This window comes from Selaginella moellendorffii, unplaced genomic scaffold, assembly GCF_000143415.4.
Source record: "Selaginella moellendorffii unplaced genomic scaffold, v1.0 SELMOscaffold_57, whole genome shotgun sequence".
NCBI classification, from domain to species: Eukaryota; Viridiplantae; Streptophyta; class Lycopodiopsida; order Selaginellales; family Selaginellaceae; genus Selaginella; species Selaginella moellendorffii.
In genome coordinates this window covers 343,203-359,684 of record NW_003314318.1, presented here as the reverse complement: position 1 = coordinate 359,684, position 16,482 = coordinate 343,203, and the positions used below count along the sequence as shown (strand labels likewise).

The window sequence follows — 16,482 nt, the reverse complement described above, 5'->3', positions numbered from 1 at the left end:
TGTTCTTACAAATGTGCCCTTTATAGGCAAATGCTAAATAGTTTGAGATTTACCGCACAAGATCTTACTGCGATGACATTTTAGAAAATCATGGATTTTAAATTAAGATGCTATTCATGTTTCTCACATGCAATCCAATTCACAGATTTTCTCCTGCGCGAATTCCTCGAAACGCTAAATAGGAGCCCTAAAATGTTACGTTTGAAATTTTCCCGCCTTACCTCTGGAGGTTGCGGGGTCGATTCGCGATAGGATTGAGAATTTTTGGCCACAAATTTCACGCTCGACCTAAGTGGGAGGCGATGCATTGGAAGTTCTTCTTCTTCGATGGCGATGGCGATGGGGAATGCTGGATCAGGAGTGAGTCTTCAGCTGGAAGCTGTGAATCCGGGTAGAGATGGGGCGTTTCTCGAGGAATGCGGCTACTTCGCAGTAAGCTACCCTGTTCCTGGGGCTAGGTCTGTCCAATCTTGCCGAAAGGGGCTACAGTTCAGGCAGATTTGCGGCAGAAATGGAGGCCGCAGGGAGAAAATCCAGAGTAGTGGAGCAATGGACTGGATTATCAACGAGCTCTACAATCAGCACTTGCGAGAGGAGGCAAACAATGCTCTTCACGAGGCCATCGCTTTGCTGCGAAGCTCAGGAGAGAAGGAAAGCCGCATTTGGATGGAATTTATACACGGGAACTCTCCGGATTTCTGGATGAACGAGGTTACTGTCAAGCAGGAGATCGAGCTCTTTTCTGGAAAGGAGTCCGTGATCAAGCTGGTTGAATTGAGAAAAGGCCTTGGATTCTGGGACCTTGTGGGATCTTTCATCCTATGGTTGAGACATCTCCAGGAGCAGCTAATGAATCTGAGGCTCGGTGTGGCTTGCTCCAAGCGATGGAAAGACTTCCAAGCGGCGTACATGGCCAGGATCCAAAGAATTCTGGTGACGGACTTGATCTCGAGAAGAGTTTGCTGTCCGGCCAGCATCATCTACAAGAATTTTGAAGAGCAAATAAGCTGGAGGAGGAGATCTGGAAGGAGGGGCGACGACGAGTGCTCGGACGCCGAGAAATACCATGTCGAGTGCAAAGTTGACGTGATTTCATGGCGAGAGCGATTCATCAGCGCCACCATAACCATCGAAGCTGATATAAACCGAGTGTGGGAAGTCCTCACGGATTACGAGCGGCTTGCGGAGTTTATTCCCAACCTCATTCACAGGTAACCGATCTCTCTCTTTGTGTTCTTTCGCTCATTTTCATTCCAGTGCAAGGATACCCTGCCCGTATCCTGGTCGGATTTGGCTGCTCCAGAGGGGCCTCCACACGGCAATGTACTGGCATATCGAAGCAACCGTGGTTCTTGACTTGGAAGAGTTTCCTCACTTGGTATGTCGTGTCTTTTGCGTACACATTGTCTTTAAAGCGTTTGTTTGTGCTTTTTACTTTGCAGACTGATGGGAGATCCCTCCAGTTCTGTATGGTTGACGGGGACTTTAAAAAATATGCTGGAAGATGGCTTTTGCAGGCTGGCACGAGGTAATACCTTTCTTTCTTATCTTCGAACTTTGCCTCAGTCCTAACGAGTTTTGCTGTCAGGCCGGGAACCACAGATTTGCACTATGAAGTCAATGTGATTCCTCGTCTTTTACTTCCTGGTGTTTTCGTGGAAGGTATTATCAAGTCGGATCTTCCGGTAAATCTGCGTGCAATTGCGGAAAGGGCAGAGAAGAACCAACGCTCCGTCATCAAATATCCTGCAGATGGCGGCATGTCGGTTGCCGCTCCAATTCACAGCATCGTGTCCAAAGTTACCCAATCCTCTGACACAAAGGTGACAAGCTTCGTGCAAACAGACGACAGGAAATATGCTCAGAGATGGGACAACGAGTCTGTTACCAAAGTCAAGCGTGTTTGCAAGTCTGACAAACAATGTACTGTCGATGAAGTGCATCTGAGACGTCTAAGTGAGGTAGGCCATGGTCGCGTGGAAGCGTATTAACTCAAGAAATCTTTGATTTTGTAGGAAGATGGGCGCTTCTGGAGAGTTGTGGCAGCTGTAACGATCGCAGGCTCTATGGAAGACGTATGGAATGTTTTGACGTCTTATGAGACGCTCTCGGAGTAAGACCCGGTCTCAAATTGTGTTTTAGCTCACACTCCGTCATTTTTAGATTTGTTCCGAACCTCAGCAGCAGTAAGATCGTCTCACGACACGGTAATCACGCTCGAGTGCTTCAGGTATAATTGTTTATCTAATATTTCCCAACGAACAAATTGATTACGGTTTGTTTTATGGACAGGAGGGATGCAAATGTTTGTTGTACATGGTTCTCCATGCTCGCGTCGTTCTGGAGTTGCAGGAGCTGCCACCAAACGAGATCACTTTCCAACAGGTAGAAGGTGACTTTGATGTGTTCAGTGGCAAATGGACTCTGGAATCCCTTGGAGCGGAACATACCTTGTTGAGGTACTCGGTGGACATGAAGATGCACAACGACTTTTTGCTTCCACGGGAGATCATCGAAGAGGTTTGCACGCCTTCCCTGTTTTCTGGAATGCTTTTTTCTATTATCTGTGTTACTTTCTTGGCAGATTGTTTACGAAGATCTGCCCGAGAACCTCTGTGCTATAAGAGCTCGAGTCGAGCTAGGTGACGGCTGCTACATTGCCAAAGAGAACGTGTCACCGCCACCACCGCCTCCACAGGTTCGAGAGCCCGCCGACGAAAGTTTTATGAATCCGAAGCGAAAGCCAGTGCCGGGTCTCCAGACGGACATCAAAGTTCTGGAACGCGAACTCGAGGGATTTGTAGCGAAAGCTGGAAAGGAGAGGGTGATGCCAGTGAGGGCAGAGCTCCGTAAGAACGGGCGTGTAGACTTGGAGAAGGCCATTCGTCGTTTTGGTGGATTCCGTTCTATAGCAGAGAGGCTCAACATGAGTCTCGCGTACAAGCGGCGAAAGCCCAGAGGCTTCTGGCAAAACAGTGAAAATCTTAAGCGAGAGGTAACAAAATTAATCTCTGTGATTGACTCGCTCGTGGTTTGACTCCAGCTCGAACTTCCAGATTCAGCTGTTCCAAAAGAAGCTCAGGAGTGATCCCTCAAGGATGCCGAGCAGGAGAACTCTAGAGCGCGCAGGTAGGAATCCTTATATAATGCTTGTTTGATGGACAAGTGATTGGACTCGTGGAACTTTTCTAGGGAGGTACGACATAGCCCGTGCTCTGGAGAAGTGGGGAGGACTACACGAAGTAGCAAAAGTGTTGAATCTCCAGACCAAGCGAAAGCGCTGCTTGGAGGAGCCAGAAGAAGGCTGGGAGGACTGGAGGCCACCAGAGAGTGGCAGCGGCAGCAGCAGCATCAATCCATCGCCAGAGAAAACGTAGGTTCCTTTGTTACTTGTTCCTTCTTTTCTCTCTCACACTTTGCTACTTTGTTTTTTCGTTCCAGGAAAAGTCCACACCTATAGCCCCGAAAGTCGACAAAAGAACACACACACAGACACAGGCGAGCGAGTAGAGAATATAAGCCCTTTGGAAGCGTGTTTTTATCGCCAGTCGCGCACTAGCGAGGTATAGCACTTGCGGGAGTGCTCTCCATTCTTCCTCTTTTCTCGTCTAAGATTCCTGCTTAAACCAGGCAAAGACGGCACAGCAGAGCAACAGAGCGCCAGGCTTTCCGCGAGGAAACAGGAAAGAGAAAGAAGGAAGTCTTTCTCCCAAAGAAGGAATCTATCCAAAAGCCCACCACCAATAGCTTCATCATACAAACACCAGCTGTTCCCGGGGCGAGCGAGTTTTTTATACAGCCCACGCCGGGGGGGGAGAAGAAGCTTTCAATCAATCAAACACATCCCTCTCCAAAAGCACTAAAAAAAAGAGAGAAGAAAGGTGGTGGTGGTGAGCAAGGAGTGTTTGCGAACATTTCTCCTGTAGTCTTGCGCGTGAGCTCTCAAACCAAACTGGAATTAATATCAATCACACTTCCACAACCAACAAAATATTAAACAAACAAGGAAAAAAAGTGGCTAACTTTCACAAACCAACACCTAAGATCAAAGACACAAACACAAACATAGAAATCAAACACACAAACCATAGAGCGCTCACACACAAACACAAACCTTTCTTTCAAGCTCTAGCGGCGTTGGACAAGTCCTCCTGCCTGGTGGTCTCCAGTTGGCGGACTCTCATCTGGAGAACTTTCATGTAGAGTATGGCCTCGTCAAGAACGATCGCCGGATCCATGCTATCACCACCCGGAACGATGCTCTGGAGCGCTTTCACCGTCTGCCGGATCCTCTCCTTGCGCTGCTTCTTCATCTCCTTCCTCCGCCTGACCACCAAGCTCCGCTGCCTCTTGCGGTTACTGTAGCTCGCCACGGCCACAATCGCCTCTTGCTCCACTGCACGGTTCGAGTTCTCGGCGTGGAAGCTGGACGTGATCTCGTCGCTGCTCTCGTCCCGGGTGACTTCACTGAGAGGAGTGTGGCCAGTGCTGCATTCTTCTTCTTCCACCTCCTCGAGGAGGCCCTCGTCGCCATCGGAGTATAGCAAGGCGTCGATGTCTTCCGAGTCCTCCTCCCGAACACTGCTTTGTTGCTCGTCGTCGTCGTCGCGAAGGTGGTCCCAGCTCAGCTTGCTTACGCTGCTGTCGGAATCCTTCACGTCCCCGATGTGGCAGAGAGTGACCGGCGCACTGTTCGTCTCGCGCATGCTGCGGAATGCTGCGAACGAGGCCATGGCCTCCCTGTATACCCGGTGGAACTCGCCAGCTTCCGGCCCCTCGTCGTTAGGAGTGCTGGGATTGAACTCGAAGAAGCGATTGGGCTCCAGCATGATGCGGCCCTTGTCACCGCTGCGGTCGAACATGATGAACCGTTTCTCGGTGTCTCCATAGACGTTGGCGAATTCTCGCAGTGCCCCTTGCTCCATCAAGAGAAAACTCCTGCTTTCCAGTCAGCAGTATGAGCTTAAGCGTCGCTCGATCACCCGGCTCGTGTTCGCAAACACTCGCTTTTCCCTCGAGCCGCAAGCTACGCTCACAAGTTGGCAGGATTCATTCGCAGCAAAGGCAACTTTTTCACAGCCTCACAGCCACTATCCTGGAACAAACCTTGTCATTCGAGAGAGAAGCCAAACATGAGAACTTACCAGTTGCCACTGCGAACGATTGCTTGATCCCGCCGAGCAAACTTTAGAAATTGGAAACTCCTGGCACCACTTCCATCTTCCAAAATGGTATCATCCTCCCACTCCCCTTACCACTACTAACACCTACTAGACTGGGGAACGCAGCAGCAAGCGGTTGTCTGGCAACTCTTCCACTTCATAAAAGCTCTGGGCTGCAAAGGATTGATTCCTCGCTACCACCGATTCCTACACCTACGTTATCGGTTTGAGCATAGAACGAAAGTATATGGCCTGGAAAACAGAGACAAACAAACAACCTCTTAGCTAAGAACGATGATAAGGCCCTGGTTCTTACCTGGCGTTCGTGGAGAGGTTCAAAGCAAGCGATTATACTCGAGGTAGACACTGGATGGGCAGCAAGCGTCGATCCTTTGCGTGGAGATGCCCCAACACTCTTTCCAGCAGCACTCTGGCCCATCATACTTCTCGGCGGCTCAAAGGTTGGTAGGCTTCCCTACTGCTGCGCTCGCTGCACTGGCTGGAATGGAATCTAGCTACCTAAACCCTGGACACCGGACGATTAGCGGCGCTGTATCAGATTTACGAGCGACGTTCCCATAGCTAGCACGAATCTTGGCCGGAGAGCAGCAACCAGAGAGAAATCCACACACTACGCACCTCCGTCGGGAGGAACCCAGCACAAGAGGGAGCTTCTTCGAGAGATTTGGAGCTGAGGAAGACGCATTCCGGCGATTGGCGTCCCAGGAGCGATATTTCGATGGAGCTGAAGCGAAAAAGAGAGCTCTAGCGCGCGATCGAGAGAGAAGGAAGGAAGAACACGCGAAGAGCCCAACAAAAAAACCAAAGAATGAGAACGCAAAAGCCTAGCGCTGGAAGAAAAAGGGCGGGCGATTTAACCCGATTGGATGCCGGCGCGTGAAATCCGCCACGGTAAAAACGAAAAACAAAACTACCTGTCCGTAGATTTCACAAGTAAAGTGACATGGCATGGGCATGGCGTATGGTGCCATTAGCATGACATGGCATGCGGCTGTGTGGGTTGGTTTGTCACATCACACGCGTGCCGCTTGACGTCAGCGCATGCCCATGATTGGTGAGACGCGCGCCCGTCAGACGCTGCTTTAATGACGGGCGTGACGCGTGGCCGCATCGTCTTGTCGAATTTAATGCCCCGGCGCAATCACGAGAACAAGGGAGAAAAAAAATAATCCCCAGACCATGTGTGTTTGTTCGCTTTTAGTGTTAATCAAAAGATTCCAGGTAGACAAAATATATCGCTTAAACATTGGGACGCAGACACACGCACACATGGTATGTCGTGGCTTGTGAGGGTCAATCGACTGGAATTATTATGCCCGGCGAATATCCCATCGCATGTTGAGAAATATTCCCGCCGCCCAGTGAATTAGGTTGCTTTGTCCTTTTGATGGAGAGAATCAATCACTCACGACCCATGCACGAACCCAAATGTTATTTTTCTTTACATGGGAATGGGAGATGCATAGCATGACCATGGTCCTCGCGCGCATTCATGACCAATACCCGTAAAGCGTACGTACCGGAGTGGCCCAAAATCTTTGCCGTATGCACGCTAATGATACGCCCAATTTGGTATATTACTCTTGTAAGGACGAGACCTAAATTTTATAAGTAGCAAGCTTTAGGCAAACCCTAGTTCTGTTGTACGCCACCTTTGCTAGCATTATTACAAAGGTGGTGGTGGGAAGACATGTCTCGCGGTCGCACCTATGCTAGTAGTTTACTAGCCCTAGTCATTGGGTTATTGCTAAGTACACACTATCTATCTAGTGTCAGCAATAGCTATCTAGCTACTTAGAAAATCATGATTCGTACCATCCGAAAATAACCCTCCTGTCTGTCGGATGGGTTTTTTTTTTCCCCTTAAAACCTACGTTCGTACGCCACGAGCAACCGGCTAACCGGCTGGCCACACAATTATGTCAATGCCGACGGCGCTGGCCCAAGAAATCTTTGCCGGTGGGCGCGTGGTACGATGCTTTTTACATATGGCTTTTACCGAGGCGCGGCTTTTACCTCGCGGTCAATGTCGCATGCCCCCTCCATGCATGCCGAGATTGCGACGGTTCAAAGCGAGGGGGGCATCTCTTTACCCTCCGGCATCCCGGATATCCCGGGGAAGGGGCACGCGTGCACGCGTGGCCACGTGGACGGCAGCGATGCCTGTGGACCGCCGGTCAATTCCCCGCTGCGGCCGGTCACAGCCATGGTCAACTTTATCACTCCATTGGGGGAGCGCAGCAATGATTTTGGGTGTGGTGTTTGATTCGCTAAAGGACCGTGTGTGATTTCCTTTAGCCCACCTTTAAAATTTTCTTGCTCTCATCTTCTTTGCGCTTGGATGGATGTTGATATTGGATCTGTCGATCCTGGCTGACAACTAGTACTTGGCATTCTTGTGCTTGGTTTTATTTGCTAAGATTTAATCTTTGCTTTAGATAAAGGGAGCGCGTTCTTCGCGCTGATACCTTGTGCGCTTGACTTGGCCTCCTGGAGCGCAGGGATTAGAAAAATGCCATTGCAAAGTGAGCACATTCCTTTTTGATATTGATCCACCAAAGATCGCACGAATCCCTCCCCGCCTATGATTCCGGAGCAACATCATGGTCCATGGGCAATAAATACCAAAACATTGTAAAAGCGTATCAAATTCCAGGCGGAGCCCCACCACCATCTAATCCAATGAACATGCCCCCACACAAGATTTGTTTACTCTTTCCCAAGAACGCATCGATGTTCCACTCGGAGGTCTTGCCATGTTCTTGGAATCCATAAACAAGCCTGGGAGAGCAAACGAGACACGCGAGAGCTGGTTTTTAGAGCCAAAGTCAATACCCGCAAATCGCACTGAGCCCACACTCACACACGAAAATCTTCCTCAGAGTCGCTGTCACTGGCGATAAATTCCACAATGCCACGAGAAGAAGGGATGAGAGACAAGAGACAAAAGAAAGAGATAATCGCTCAGCCGGCAGCACAACAAACGCAAGCTCCTTCTAAAATGAAATATCAACTTGGATACCTCTTCTGTCAAGCTGCTGAGATATCGTACAAAGCCAACTCGCTCAAAGAATCGCTACGTCTAGGAAATCTCCAATCTGTGAGAGACGTGCATTAGAATCAAGACCTTTCGGTTTTCTAGTTCTAGAAGAAGAAAAACGGAAAGGAGCCTACCTGAAACCCGAGATCCTGGAGCATCTTGTCATCCTCGTGGCCTCGCCTCATTGGATGGCTTGCGACTGTCGTTCCGACCTTGAGTTCATCAAACAGACGTTCCAAGTGAGAAACAAGGATGAAAAGCAAGGAAAGAAATTTGCAAGAGCCTGCTTAATTTTTGTTTTTTACTCACCGTTCGGACAATGTTTCGGCCCCTGCGATCAGGGTAGACAAACGCAAAAGATAGTTTCGCGTCTCGCTTTCGCGCAGCCGGAGCAACCTCTTTCACCTGGACAAAACAATGAAAAAATTCAGAGAAATACGCGCAACGAAGGAACCAAGGTCTAACCAGCTCTGTGAGCTCCCGGAGAGTAGCGTCCTTCCAGGTATAGATTTGGACTTCCTCCTTGGGCTCTTTCCCTCGCACTGCAAAATCTTCCACACTGTGATGCTCACCAAGCTGTGACGAAACACAAGGTTAAGCTACAAAAAAGAAGGAAAGAAAAAAAACACACACACACCTTTGTGAAGACCCTGAGCAAGAGCGGGCATGTCTGCAAAGAAAGAAAAAAATTTGATCAAGAACAAAGAAGAAACTTCCGCTAACCTTTTCACGGTCGACAGTCAAGCGCGGCAGTGCTCGCCCGGCATGCGGCATTCGTGGCGGCCTCGGCACTTCAGCTGGCGCAATCGCTGCCGCCATCGCTCCTCGCTCTCCCTGCAAACAAAGAATCAAGAACCCTAAAACCAAACTAGGGCAAACGATAACCTATTCCCCTCTTTCCCGCGGATGGATTCCATCGAGAGGCTCGTCGATTTAAACAAGCTCGTCGAGCGCTACGGAAAGCTCGGCGATTTGAGGCGCGCGCGCGAGATCTTTGACGCGATCCAGCACAAGAATGCCTTCTCCTGGAATCTGATGCTCTGCGCCTACTCACGCAACCATGACATTGAGCTCGCCAGGCGCGTTTTCGATGCGATGCCGGAGCGCGATGCCGTGACCTGGAATGCGATGCTCGCCGCTTATTCACGTGCTGGACATATCGATCAAGCACAGGAGATCTTTGATTCCATGCCGCAGCCAAACCTAGCCTCGTGGAACACACTCCTCTCGATGTATGCCCTAAGTGGGAGACTCGAGAGGGCTCACCACCTTTTTAACTGCATGCCGCAAAGAAACCTTATGTCGTGGACTACAGTTCTTACAGCATTTACCGAAAGAGGGCATCTTGATTATGCTGAAACACTGCTCCAGAAAATGCCCGAGAAAGATTTGATTTCATCAACGATAATACTCACAATGTTTGCAAAGCACGGTCAAATAGAGAAAGCTAAACATGTCTTTGTTGAGATGCCTCATGTAGACCTGGTTACTTTGAACACATTATTAACAGTAAATGCCCAATCAGGGGATTTGGACAAAACACGCAATGTGTTTATGTCCATGCCTGAAAGAGACCTTATTTCCTGGAATGCTATGTTGTCCGCCTATGGTCAACTTGGCAATCACGTAGGTGATTCCAGTAAATTCTTTAGAGACATGCCCGAGAGGGATTTGGTATCCTGGAATTCTTTGCTCGCAGCATACGTCCAAAACGGGCATTTTGACGATGCCTACGAAGCTCTCCAAAATCTTATGCCCCAGCACGACTGTGTGAGCTGGAGTACGGTCATGCACGGCTTTGTCCTGTACGGACAGCTGGAAAGGGCAGAGAATATGTTTCACGAAATCCCCGTGCAAGTATTAGCGTGCCAGAACTTGATGCTTTCGGCATACTCCCAGGCAGGGAGACTGTACGAGGCAAAGGAGGTGTACGACGCAATGCCGTACTGGGATACAGTCTCCTGTAATGCGCTGGTCACGGCATATGCCCGAAATGGGGATCTAGAAGATGCCAAAGGAATCTTTGATGCTATGCCTCAACGAGACATAGTGACATGGAATGCGCTCCTGACGGAATATGCGCAGGGTGGCCACGCGGAAGAAGCAGAGTGGCTTTTCCAGAAAATGCCGTACAAGGACGTGGTGTCTTGGAACTCTATGCTGGTAGTAAATGCCAATAGAGGAAATCTGGAATATCTCAAGTGGATGTTTGACGAGATGCCATTCTGGGCAGTGGTGACGTGGAATGTGCTGCTTGCGGGATATTCCCGCAACGGGTCTCTTGAGAACGCGGAGGTTCTGTTCCACAAGATGCCCCAACGCGACACAGTGTCATGGAACGTGATACTTTCGGCATATGCCCAAGCCGGGAATATCCTGTATTCACGGAACCTGTTTGACCGGATGCCCTCTCGAGATATCGTGTCTTGGAGCGCAATGCTCGGGGCTTATGCCTTGATTCGTTGCAGCCAAGAGGTGATCAACCTCTTTAACGATCTTAAGTCAACACGGTTTCCAGATGAGATTTGCTGCTTGTCGGTGTTGATGGCGTGCACTCACAAAGGCAAAGTTCACGAGGCAAGGTCTTGCATGGTGTCAATGGCGATGGATTTCGAGCTCAAGCCACTCAAGCAGCACTACTGCTGCATGGTCGACCTCTTGAGCCGGAGTGGATTCGTGGACGATGCGGAGGAACTCGTGGAGAGGATGCCATTCCAGCCGGATCTTTTAGAGTGGACTTGCGTGCTTGGTGCTTGTAGAAGTCAAAGCAATCTCATCACACGGGCAAATCGTGCGGCCGAGGAAGTTGCGAGTTGTGATCCAAGGGCTGCCACAGCATATGATCTCCTTGCAAACGCGTACTCCATGAGATGACAAGATGGAAGATCACACAAATGTATCCAATTCAAAGTTGAGAAGATCACACACCGCGTGGTCAACGAGGTCGCCCTTGTTTGACCGCCTTTTGTCCGTTGGATACGCCAGCCCTAAGATCAACGGTAGCGAGCGAGGGTTTTTTTTTTTTTCCTCTTCTTCTTTAGGGAAAGGAGGAGCTTGAGAGGTAGGGTTCGCGGAGATTCTTCGTTCGCGGCGCAGCAGCCGCTCTCCTTCTTCGGCGAGCGAAAATGTTTGGCCGCCCGCCCAAAAAGAGCGACAATTCCAAGTACTACGATATCTTGGGGGTTTCCAAGAGCGCCTCCGCGGATGAATTGAAGAAGGCGTACAGGAAGGCAGCTATCAAGAACCATCCCGACAAGGGAGGCGATCCAGAAAAGGTGAAAAAAAAACTCTCTTTGCATTGAAGGTAATCTTCTCTTTTCTTGTTTCCAGTTCAAGGAAATCTCGCAAGCATACGAAGTGCTCAGCGATCCCGAAAAGAAGGAGATTTATGATCAGTACGGCGAGGATGCGCTCAAGGAAGGAATGGGCGGTGGCGGTGGCCACAATCCATTCGATATCTTCGATAGTTTCTTCGGTGGCAAACCATTTGGTGGAGGTGAGCTTGGTACTTTGTGCTGGTTTGCGTGCTAACTCTTCTCTTTTTCTTTGGACTCTAGCAGGAAGCTCTAGAGGTGGAAGAAGGCAACGAAGGGGCGAAGATGTGGTGCATCCTTTGAAGGTTTCTTTGGAGGATCTCTACAACGGGAGCGTGAAGAAACTCTCCCTTTCTAGAAACGCAATATGCTCGAAATGCAAAGGGTATGTTTTTCTGAAGTGAAATTCGCTAGTGGATCTCATTAGAGTGTGATTTGCAGAAAAGGTTCCAAGAGCGGGGCCACGAGCCGCTGTGCCGCTTGCCAGGGATCTGGAATGAAGATTTCCATTAGACACCTGGGCCCGTCTATGATCCAGCAAATGCAGCACGTTTGCGGCGACTGCAAAGGAACAGGTAACAGTTTCTTTTTTGTTCGTTTGTTTCTTACTTTTGGTTTTCCTCGCAGGAGAAACCATAAGCGAGAAGGACAAGTGCAACCAGTGCAAAGGCAACAAAGTTGTCCACGATAAGAAAGTCCTCGAAGTACACGTTGAGAAGGGAATGATGCACAACCAGAAGATTACCTTCCAGGGAGAAGCGGACGAAGCAGTAAGTTCTTTTCTTTTTCCTTTTGATCCTATTCATCGTTTCTTGTCGTTGACGTGATCTTTCATTGTTTCTAGCCCGACACTATTACTGGAGACATTGTGTTCGTGATCCAAGTGAAGGACCACCCGAAGTTCAAGCGCAGAGGGGACGACTTGTTCTACGAGCACACCTTGACGCTGACTGAAGCACTCTGTGGCTTTCAGTTCATTCTCACGCACCTCGACGGGAGAAGCCTCCTCGTTAAGTCGACTCCGGGAGAGATCATAAAGCCAGGTATGCGTGCGGTTTTCTCGTGTCTAGTTTGAATGATCTTTACGATTCATCTTTCCTGGCACCACAGATCAATTCAAAGGCATTGACGACGAGGGAATGCCGCACTACCAGAGGCCATTCATGAAGGGCCGGCTGTTCATCCAGTTCCATGTCGACTTCCCGGATTCGGGGAGCCTTTCTCCGGAGCAGTGCAAGATGCTGGAGACGATCCTGCCTCCCAGGCCGACGAATCACCTGACGGACATGGAGCTGGACGAGTGCGAGGAGACAACACTCCTGGATGTAAACATCGAGGAGGAGATGAGGAGGAAGCAGCAGCATCAACAGCAGCAGCAGGAGGCTTACGACGAAGACGACGAGCCTTCGGGACCCCGAGTCCAGTGTGCCCAGCAGTGACCACCGCGAGCAAAAGCACGAAAAACGATTGGAGGAAAAGATTGAGCGTTAGCAAGAGCACTATTTATTTGTACTAGATATATACACGATTTTAATTAGCAAGCCCAAAGGTTGCACGTTTGTCAAAAGGTGGCGGAGCTGAGCAAACCCTAAAATATGCGAAACCCTAAATGCTCAGAATATTCTTGCTTGCCCGCGTTCTTTATAAATTCTTAGGAACGAAGAACCCTAACGCTATGGAACTGGAGGAGATACAGGGGGATCTGTTCGAGGGCGCGCAGCCCACAGATGGCTTGGTACACTGCGTTTCTAAAGATCTTCACATGTCCAAGGGCATCGCAGCGCGCTTTAGGGACGAATTCAGGGGCGTGGACGAGCTGCGCAAGCAGAATCGGAGCGTAGGGGAAGTGGCCGTGCTGGACAGGCCTCCTCGAGCGGGAGTATTCTACCTCGTCACCAAGCCCAGGTTCTTCGACAAGCCGACGCTGGCGAGCTTGCAGGCGTCGCTGGAGGATCTGCGCAGGGTGTGCGAGCAGCGGGGAGTTTGCGGCTTGAGCATGCCAAGGATTGGATGCGGGTTGGACAAGTTGGGGTGGGAGGATGTGAAGAAGGTGATTTTGCATGTTTTCAAGGGCTCCAGCATCCGCATTAGAGTCTTTTATTTGTGAACATTTATACAGTCGTATTATTGGATTTTAAAATGCCACATATCATAGTTTGAGAAATCAAATTAAAAAAAGGAAGTGAGTGGAGGTGCTCGGACTCACTAGATAACAATGCAGAGGCTGTTAAATCCAAAGGGGTTAAAATGTGAAGCCTTGCTGGGATTGTCGATCATCTTGTTGCCACAACCTCGATGATAGAGGCGTGTTGCTCTTCCCGTGTGTGAAGGTTCTGTCTCTTACAATCTTGGATTTGCAGAGCGTTCCCATATGGTGGGGTGTCTCCACCGATGAGATCCATGACGCAGAGCTTTCCGGCATCCTGGGTGTTGCTTGCGGGCCGTAGAAGACGATCGCTTACGTACCGGTCATTTGGGATCGCATTTCATCGTCGGTGAAGAGCGTCGTCTTGAATGTGTTGCCTGTCGCCGATTGAATCCGCGGCCACGACACCCACAAAGATCGCCAGCAAGTGGAACAACAACAAGATCAAGACGAAGAACAGATTCGGATTCAGCTGCATGCTGGGAGTGCAGAGGCGAGTAAGCAACATTGAAACTGCAGTGCTGGAGCCGCAATTTAACGATATCAATCCTTATGGTATAAAGTTAAAATAAAATTATCTGTCAATCCTGGTCAATGATGACAAGTTCCAAACTTAAAACTCCTCAGCTTATTTATTTGAGACAATCAGGGAGTGGTGTGTTTGTGAGAGCAAACAGCATTTTGAGGCCAGTGTGCAGATCTTGTGGAGGATAGCCATAGGAACCAAAGGGAGAAGCTCCACACTCAATCAGTACACAACAATACACTGGTTCCTCAAATCCACATGCACGGCCAAGGGCAGTGTTCACGGGATCCACTTTGACGTCGATCATGTTCCGCTCTTGGCAAGCACGAGCCACTAGGCGAACTACCTCCAGAAGCTGGTCGTCCATGCTCACGACGAGCTTCAGAGCCGAGCGCCCTTTGCCATCCTGCAGTGTTGGATCTGCACCAGCTTTCAGTAGAAGCTGCAGCCTCTCCACGCGATTCCGTCCATAAAGCGCATTGTTGAGGGGTAGAATCCCTTGGTTGGCCTTGTTCGGCGACAAGCCGAGTTGCAAGAGCATCTTGAGCAGTTCTGGATTTTCTGTTTCGCACAACTCCTTGGGTGCCAAACTGTTAAGATGGGCCTGGGACTTGCCATTGTCATCCAAGGCATCCACAACAGTTTGCATGCCATGAACCACTGCGTAGAGGTAAGGCCACACTCCACTTTTTGCTGAAAAATAGAGGAAACACTATTACCATGTTTTTGAGCAAGTTTGGGAAGAAGAATACCTTGGACCGTAGCATTGGCACCATTGTCTACAAGAAACTTGATCAAGGTGAGATCAGGAACCTGGCACTGCAAAGCAGCCAGCAGTGGAGTGTTGCCGTGAACAGGGTCGACAAAGTCAAGATAATCCAGCAGAACCACGATCTCATACGCTGCTTGTGTCCCCTCATTGATGCTTTCTACCAGCCGAGTTCGTAGTTCATCCGTTTTAGCTACCAGCAGCGCTGGATCTAATCGTAGAGGATCCGCCCAGAGACGACCCAGGAAGTGTGAAGGATAGAACCTCATGCCACTCAACCGCCAAGAGTAAGCTGTTATATCTACGAACCTGGGAGCTTCAAACCTGTCCGTCTTCAGTGTGCCCTGCCTATCCAAGTATGCCACCTGAACAATTGAGCCCGGCACCACGAGCCCGAACGTGGCAGCTTTCGTGAGCTCCGCTTGCCGGGTAACCCCACGTTTCGCATCCTCTTCGACCTCGTAAAACTGGAGAACCACGAGAATATCGACACCCTCAAGAACCATCTTGCCGGAGCTTGTAGCGGACTGCCTGCTTGTGTCGTAGCTGCTCTTCTCGGAGATGGACAGCTCGGGGGCTACCAGCTGTCCGTCACACCTGAACAAAGTATCGGAGCTTGATACGTAGTAGTCGCACGAACAGGATCTGCTGCGAATGGCATACATAAGTAGCTCACTGACGATCTGGTAACACCAGAATGCACAGGGCTTACGGATGACAAGGTTGCTGTCCACCATCTTGAATATCAGCTCGTACTTGCATGTCATCTTATGCAGCGGGAGCTTCACGTCTGGCGGAAGAACAATCTCTACAATATTCGATGGCTCCTTCCCCGTTACAATGTGTGAGCCAGCAGGAAGTTCGACTTGCTGCCCCCAGCAGTCAACATAGACCGCCTGAAAAGCACACAGGGGTCGTCAGATGCAAGAAGCAAAATACAAAGTCACTTCCGTTCATGCTTAGCAGTTACAGGGTGATTTATGTCTTACGGACACAGTCATCAAATGCTCATTCACCTTGCTGTTTTCATTCATGCTTAGTTTGATCGCTTACCTCATGGCTTCCGTTTGTGAAACTATCTCCCTCTCCCTCTCCATCCAAGCACGGCTCCAGGCTAGCCATGGCAGACATGAGATTTCGCAATCCCTTAGTACAGTCTATTGCTTACCTGAGATTGTTCACCTTGCGCGGCCTCTGCCTTTTCATGGGTTTGACCTAGGTTTAGGGGTGATTAGTGGCTTTAGCCTTTGCTAATTAACGGGGCTGTACAGCTAGTTTTCACTTCAGAGACTATAGATTATTCTCAATACAAAGTGTGTAAAGTCCACATTCTAAGTGAGTAGCATGGTACTCTAATTTACTCCTCTCTCTCTGGCTCACTCTCTCTCTGTCTACTTGTTCTCACTTCAATCTTCCCCTGAAAACCTTTATAGATGTATATGCCTTTCTCTCACTTTTGCTCTCGTGCTCGTTCCCACTTCAATCTTCCTACCTCTTCAATGAA

At 49.6% G+C, this 16,482-nt stretch overlaps 6 protein-coding genes and 1 pseudogene across 12 annotated transcripts; 4 read left to right on the top strand and 3 right to left on the bottom strand.

Annotated features, from left to right (window-relative positions):
* Positions 1-277: 277 nt before the first annotated feature.
* LOC9654465 lies at positions 278-3,986 on the top strand. 4 transcript variants are annotated; one of them, XR_002993985.1, is made up of 12 exons: positions 278-1,211; positions 1,258-1,378; positions 1,443-1,528; positions 1,589-1,961; positions 2,016-2,113; positions 2,164-2,230; positions 2,293-2,520; positions 2,585-2,995; positions 3,057-3,129; positions 3,193-3,373; positions 3,442-3,563; positions 3,631-3,986. XR_002993985.1 is itself a non-coding variant. In XM_024688269.1 (11 exons), exons 1-11 carry the CDS (start codon positions 328-330, stop codon positions 3,458-3,460), a joined length of 2,541 nt encoding a protein of 846 aa, XP_024544037.1. In that variant the 5' UTR covers positions 278-327; the 3' UTR covers positions 3,461-3,600. The 4 variants fall into 4 exon arrangements, 3 of the variants coding, with proteins under 3 accessions (XP_024544037.1, XP_024544039.1, XP_024544038.1); XM_024688269.1 differs by lacking the exon at positions 3,631-3,986 and having other exon boundaries at positions 3,442-3,600; XM_024688271.1 differs by lacking the exons at positions 3,442-3,563; positions 3,631-3,986 and having other exon boundaries at positions 3,044-3,129; positions 3,193-3,309.
* On the bottom strand, positions 3,938-6,011 carry LOC9654464 (transcription factor bHLH143). Of its 2 annotated transcripts, none has more exons than XM_024688272.1 (3): positions 5,479-6,011; positions 5,145-5,414; positions 3,938-5,095 (listed from the first exon to the last, which is right to left on the bottom strand). In XM_024688272.1, exon 3 carries the CDS (start codon positions 4,923-4,925, stop codon positions 4,122-4,124), a length of 804 nt encoding a protein of 267 aa, XP_024544040.1. In that variant the 5' UTR covers positions 4,926-5,095; positions 5,145-5,414; positions 5,479-6,011; the 3' UTR covers positions 3,938-4,121. The 2 variants fall into 2 exon arrangements, with proteins under 2 accessions (XP_024544040.1, XP_024544041.1); XM_024688273.1 differs by having other exon boundaries at positions 3,938-5,090.
* Positions 6,012-8,045: 2,034 nt separating this feature from the next.
* LOC9654744 (histone deacetylase complex subunit SAP18) lies at positions 8,046-9,098 on the bottom strand. Of its 2 annotated transcripts, XM_024688337.1 has the most exons (7): positions 8,947-9,098; positions 8,861-8,893; positions 8,689-8,799; positions 8,533-8,628; positions 8,358-8,435; positions 8,236-8,281; positions 8,046-8,179 (listed from the first exon to the last, which is right to left on the bottom strand). In XM_024688337.1, the coding sequence occupies exons 1-6, from the start codon at positions 9,040-9,042 to the stop codon at positions 8,249-8,251; spliced, it is 447 nt and encodes a 148-aa protein (XP_024544105.1). In that variant the 5' UTR covers positions 9,043-9,098; the 3' UTR covers positions 8,046-8,179; positions 8,236-8,248. The 2 variants fall into 2 exon arrangements, with proteins under 2 accessions (XP_024544105.1, XP_024544104.1); XM_024688336.1 differs by having other exon boundaries at positions 8,058-8,281; positions 8,947-9,097.
* Positions 9,099-9,129: 31 nt separating this feature from the next.
* Positions 9,130-11,097, top strand: LOC112351073 (pentatricopeptide repeat-containing protein At4g02750-like). Its single transcript, XM_024688237.1, has one exon. The coding sequence runs from the start codon at positions 9,130-9,132 to the stop codon at positions 11,095-11,097; it is 1,968 nt and encodes a 655-aa protein (XP_024544005.1).
* A 157-nt stretch (positions 11,098-11,254) lies between these two features.
* On the top strand, positions 11,255-13,097 carry LOC9654463 (dnaJ protein homolog). Of its 2 annotated transcripts, none has more exons than XM_002983287.2 (7): positions 11,255-11,498; positions 11,554-11,719; positions 11,784-11,922; positions 11,979-12,112; positions 12,165-12,307; positions 12,382-12,580; positions 12,648-13,097. In XM_002983287.2, the coding sequence occupies exons 1-7, from the start codon at positions 11,349-11,351 to the stop codon at positions 12,974-12,976; spliced, it is 1,260 nt and encodes a 419-aa protein (XP_002983333.1). In that variant the 5' UTR covers positions 11,255-11,348; the 3' UTR covers positions 12,977-13,097. The 2 variants fall into 2 exon arrangements, with proteins under 2 accessions (XP_002983333.1, XP_024544102.1); XM_024688334.1 differs by having other exon boundaries at positions 11,781-11,922.
* A 115-nt stretch (positions 13,098-13,212) lies between these two features.
* Positions 13,213-13,984, top strand: LOC112351072 (annotated as a pseudogene).
* A 22-nt stretch (positions 13,985-14,006) lies between these two features.
* LOC9654743 lies at positions 14,007-15,715 on the bottom strand. The gene is made up of 3 exons (XM_024688236.1): positions 14,962-15,715; positions 14,359-14,902; positions 14,007-14,196 (listed from the first exon to the last, which is right to left on the bottom strand). The coding sequence occupies exons 1-3, from the start codon at positions 15,713-15,715 to the stop codon at positions 14,007-14,009; spliced, it is 1,488 nt and encodes a 495-aa protein (XP_024544004.1).
* Between the last annotated feature and the right edge of the window lie 767 nt (positions 15,716-16,482).

Excerpts from the sequence above, each read along its gene's own strand:
- LOC9654465 (XM_024688269.1), top strand. The coding sequence starts at position 328 with ATGGCGATGGCGATGGGGAATGCTGGATCAGGAGTGAGTCTTCAGCTG. Across the intron at positions 1,212-1,257 it reads ATTCCCAACCTCATTCACAG|TGCAAGGATACCCTGCCCGT; the intron begins GTAACCGATCTC and ends TTTTCATTCCAG. Across the intron at positions 2,996-3,056 it reads GTGAAAATCTTAAGCGAGAG|ATTCAGCTGTTCCAAAAGAA; the intron begins GTAACAAAATTA and ends TCGAACTTCCAG.
- LOC112351073 (XM_024688237.1), top strand. The coding sequence starts at position 9,130 with ATGGATTCCATCGAGAGGCTCGTCGATTTAAACAAGCTCGTCGAGCGC.
- LOC9654463 (XM_024688334.1), top strand. The coding sequence starts at position 11,349 with ATGTTTGGCCGCCCGCCCAAAAAGAGCGACAATTCCAAGTACTACGAT. Across the intron at positions 11,720-11,780 it reads TGGCAAACCATTTGGTGGAG|CAGGAAGCTCTAGAGGTGGA; the intron begins GTGAGCTTGGTA and ends TTTGGACTCTAG. Across the intron at positions 12,113-12,164 it reads CGGCGACTGCAAAGGAACAG|GAGAAACCATAAGCGAGAAG; the intron begins GTAACAGTTTCT and ends TTTTCCTCGCAG.
- LOC9654464 (XM_024688272.1), bottom strand. The coding sequence starts at position 4,925 with ATGGAGCAAGGGGCACTGCGAGAATTCGCCAACGTCTATGGAGACACC.
- LOC9654743 (XM_024688236.1), bottom strand. The coding sequence starts at position 15,715 with ATGGTGGACAGCAACCTTGTCATCCGTAAGCCCTGTGCATTCTGGTGT. Across the intron at positions 14,903-14,961 it reads TGCCAATGCTACGGTCCAAG|CAAAAAGTGGAGTGTGGCCT; the intron begins GTATTCTTCTTC and ends TCTATTTTTCAG. Across the intron at positions 14,197-14,358 it reads CACACTGGCCTCAAAATGCT|TTTCAATGTTGCTTACTCGC; the intron begins GTTTGCTCTCAC and ends CCAGCACTGCAG.
- LOC9654744 (XM_024688337.1), bottom strand. The coding sequence starts at position 9,042 with ATGGCGGCAGCGATTGCGCCAGCTGAAGTGCCGAGGCCGCCACGAATG. Across the intron at positions 8,894-8,946 it reads TGACTGTCGACCGTGAAAAG|ACATGCCCGCTCTTGCTCAG; the intron begins GTTAGCGGAAGT and ends CTTTCTTTGCAG. Across the intron at positions 8,436-8,532 it reads GCCGAAACATTGTCCGAACG|GTCGGAACGACAGTCGCAAG; the intron begins GTGAGTAAAAAA and ends GATGAACTCAAG.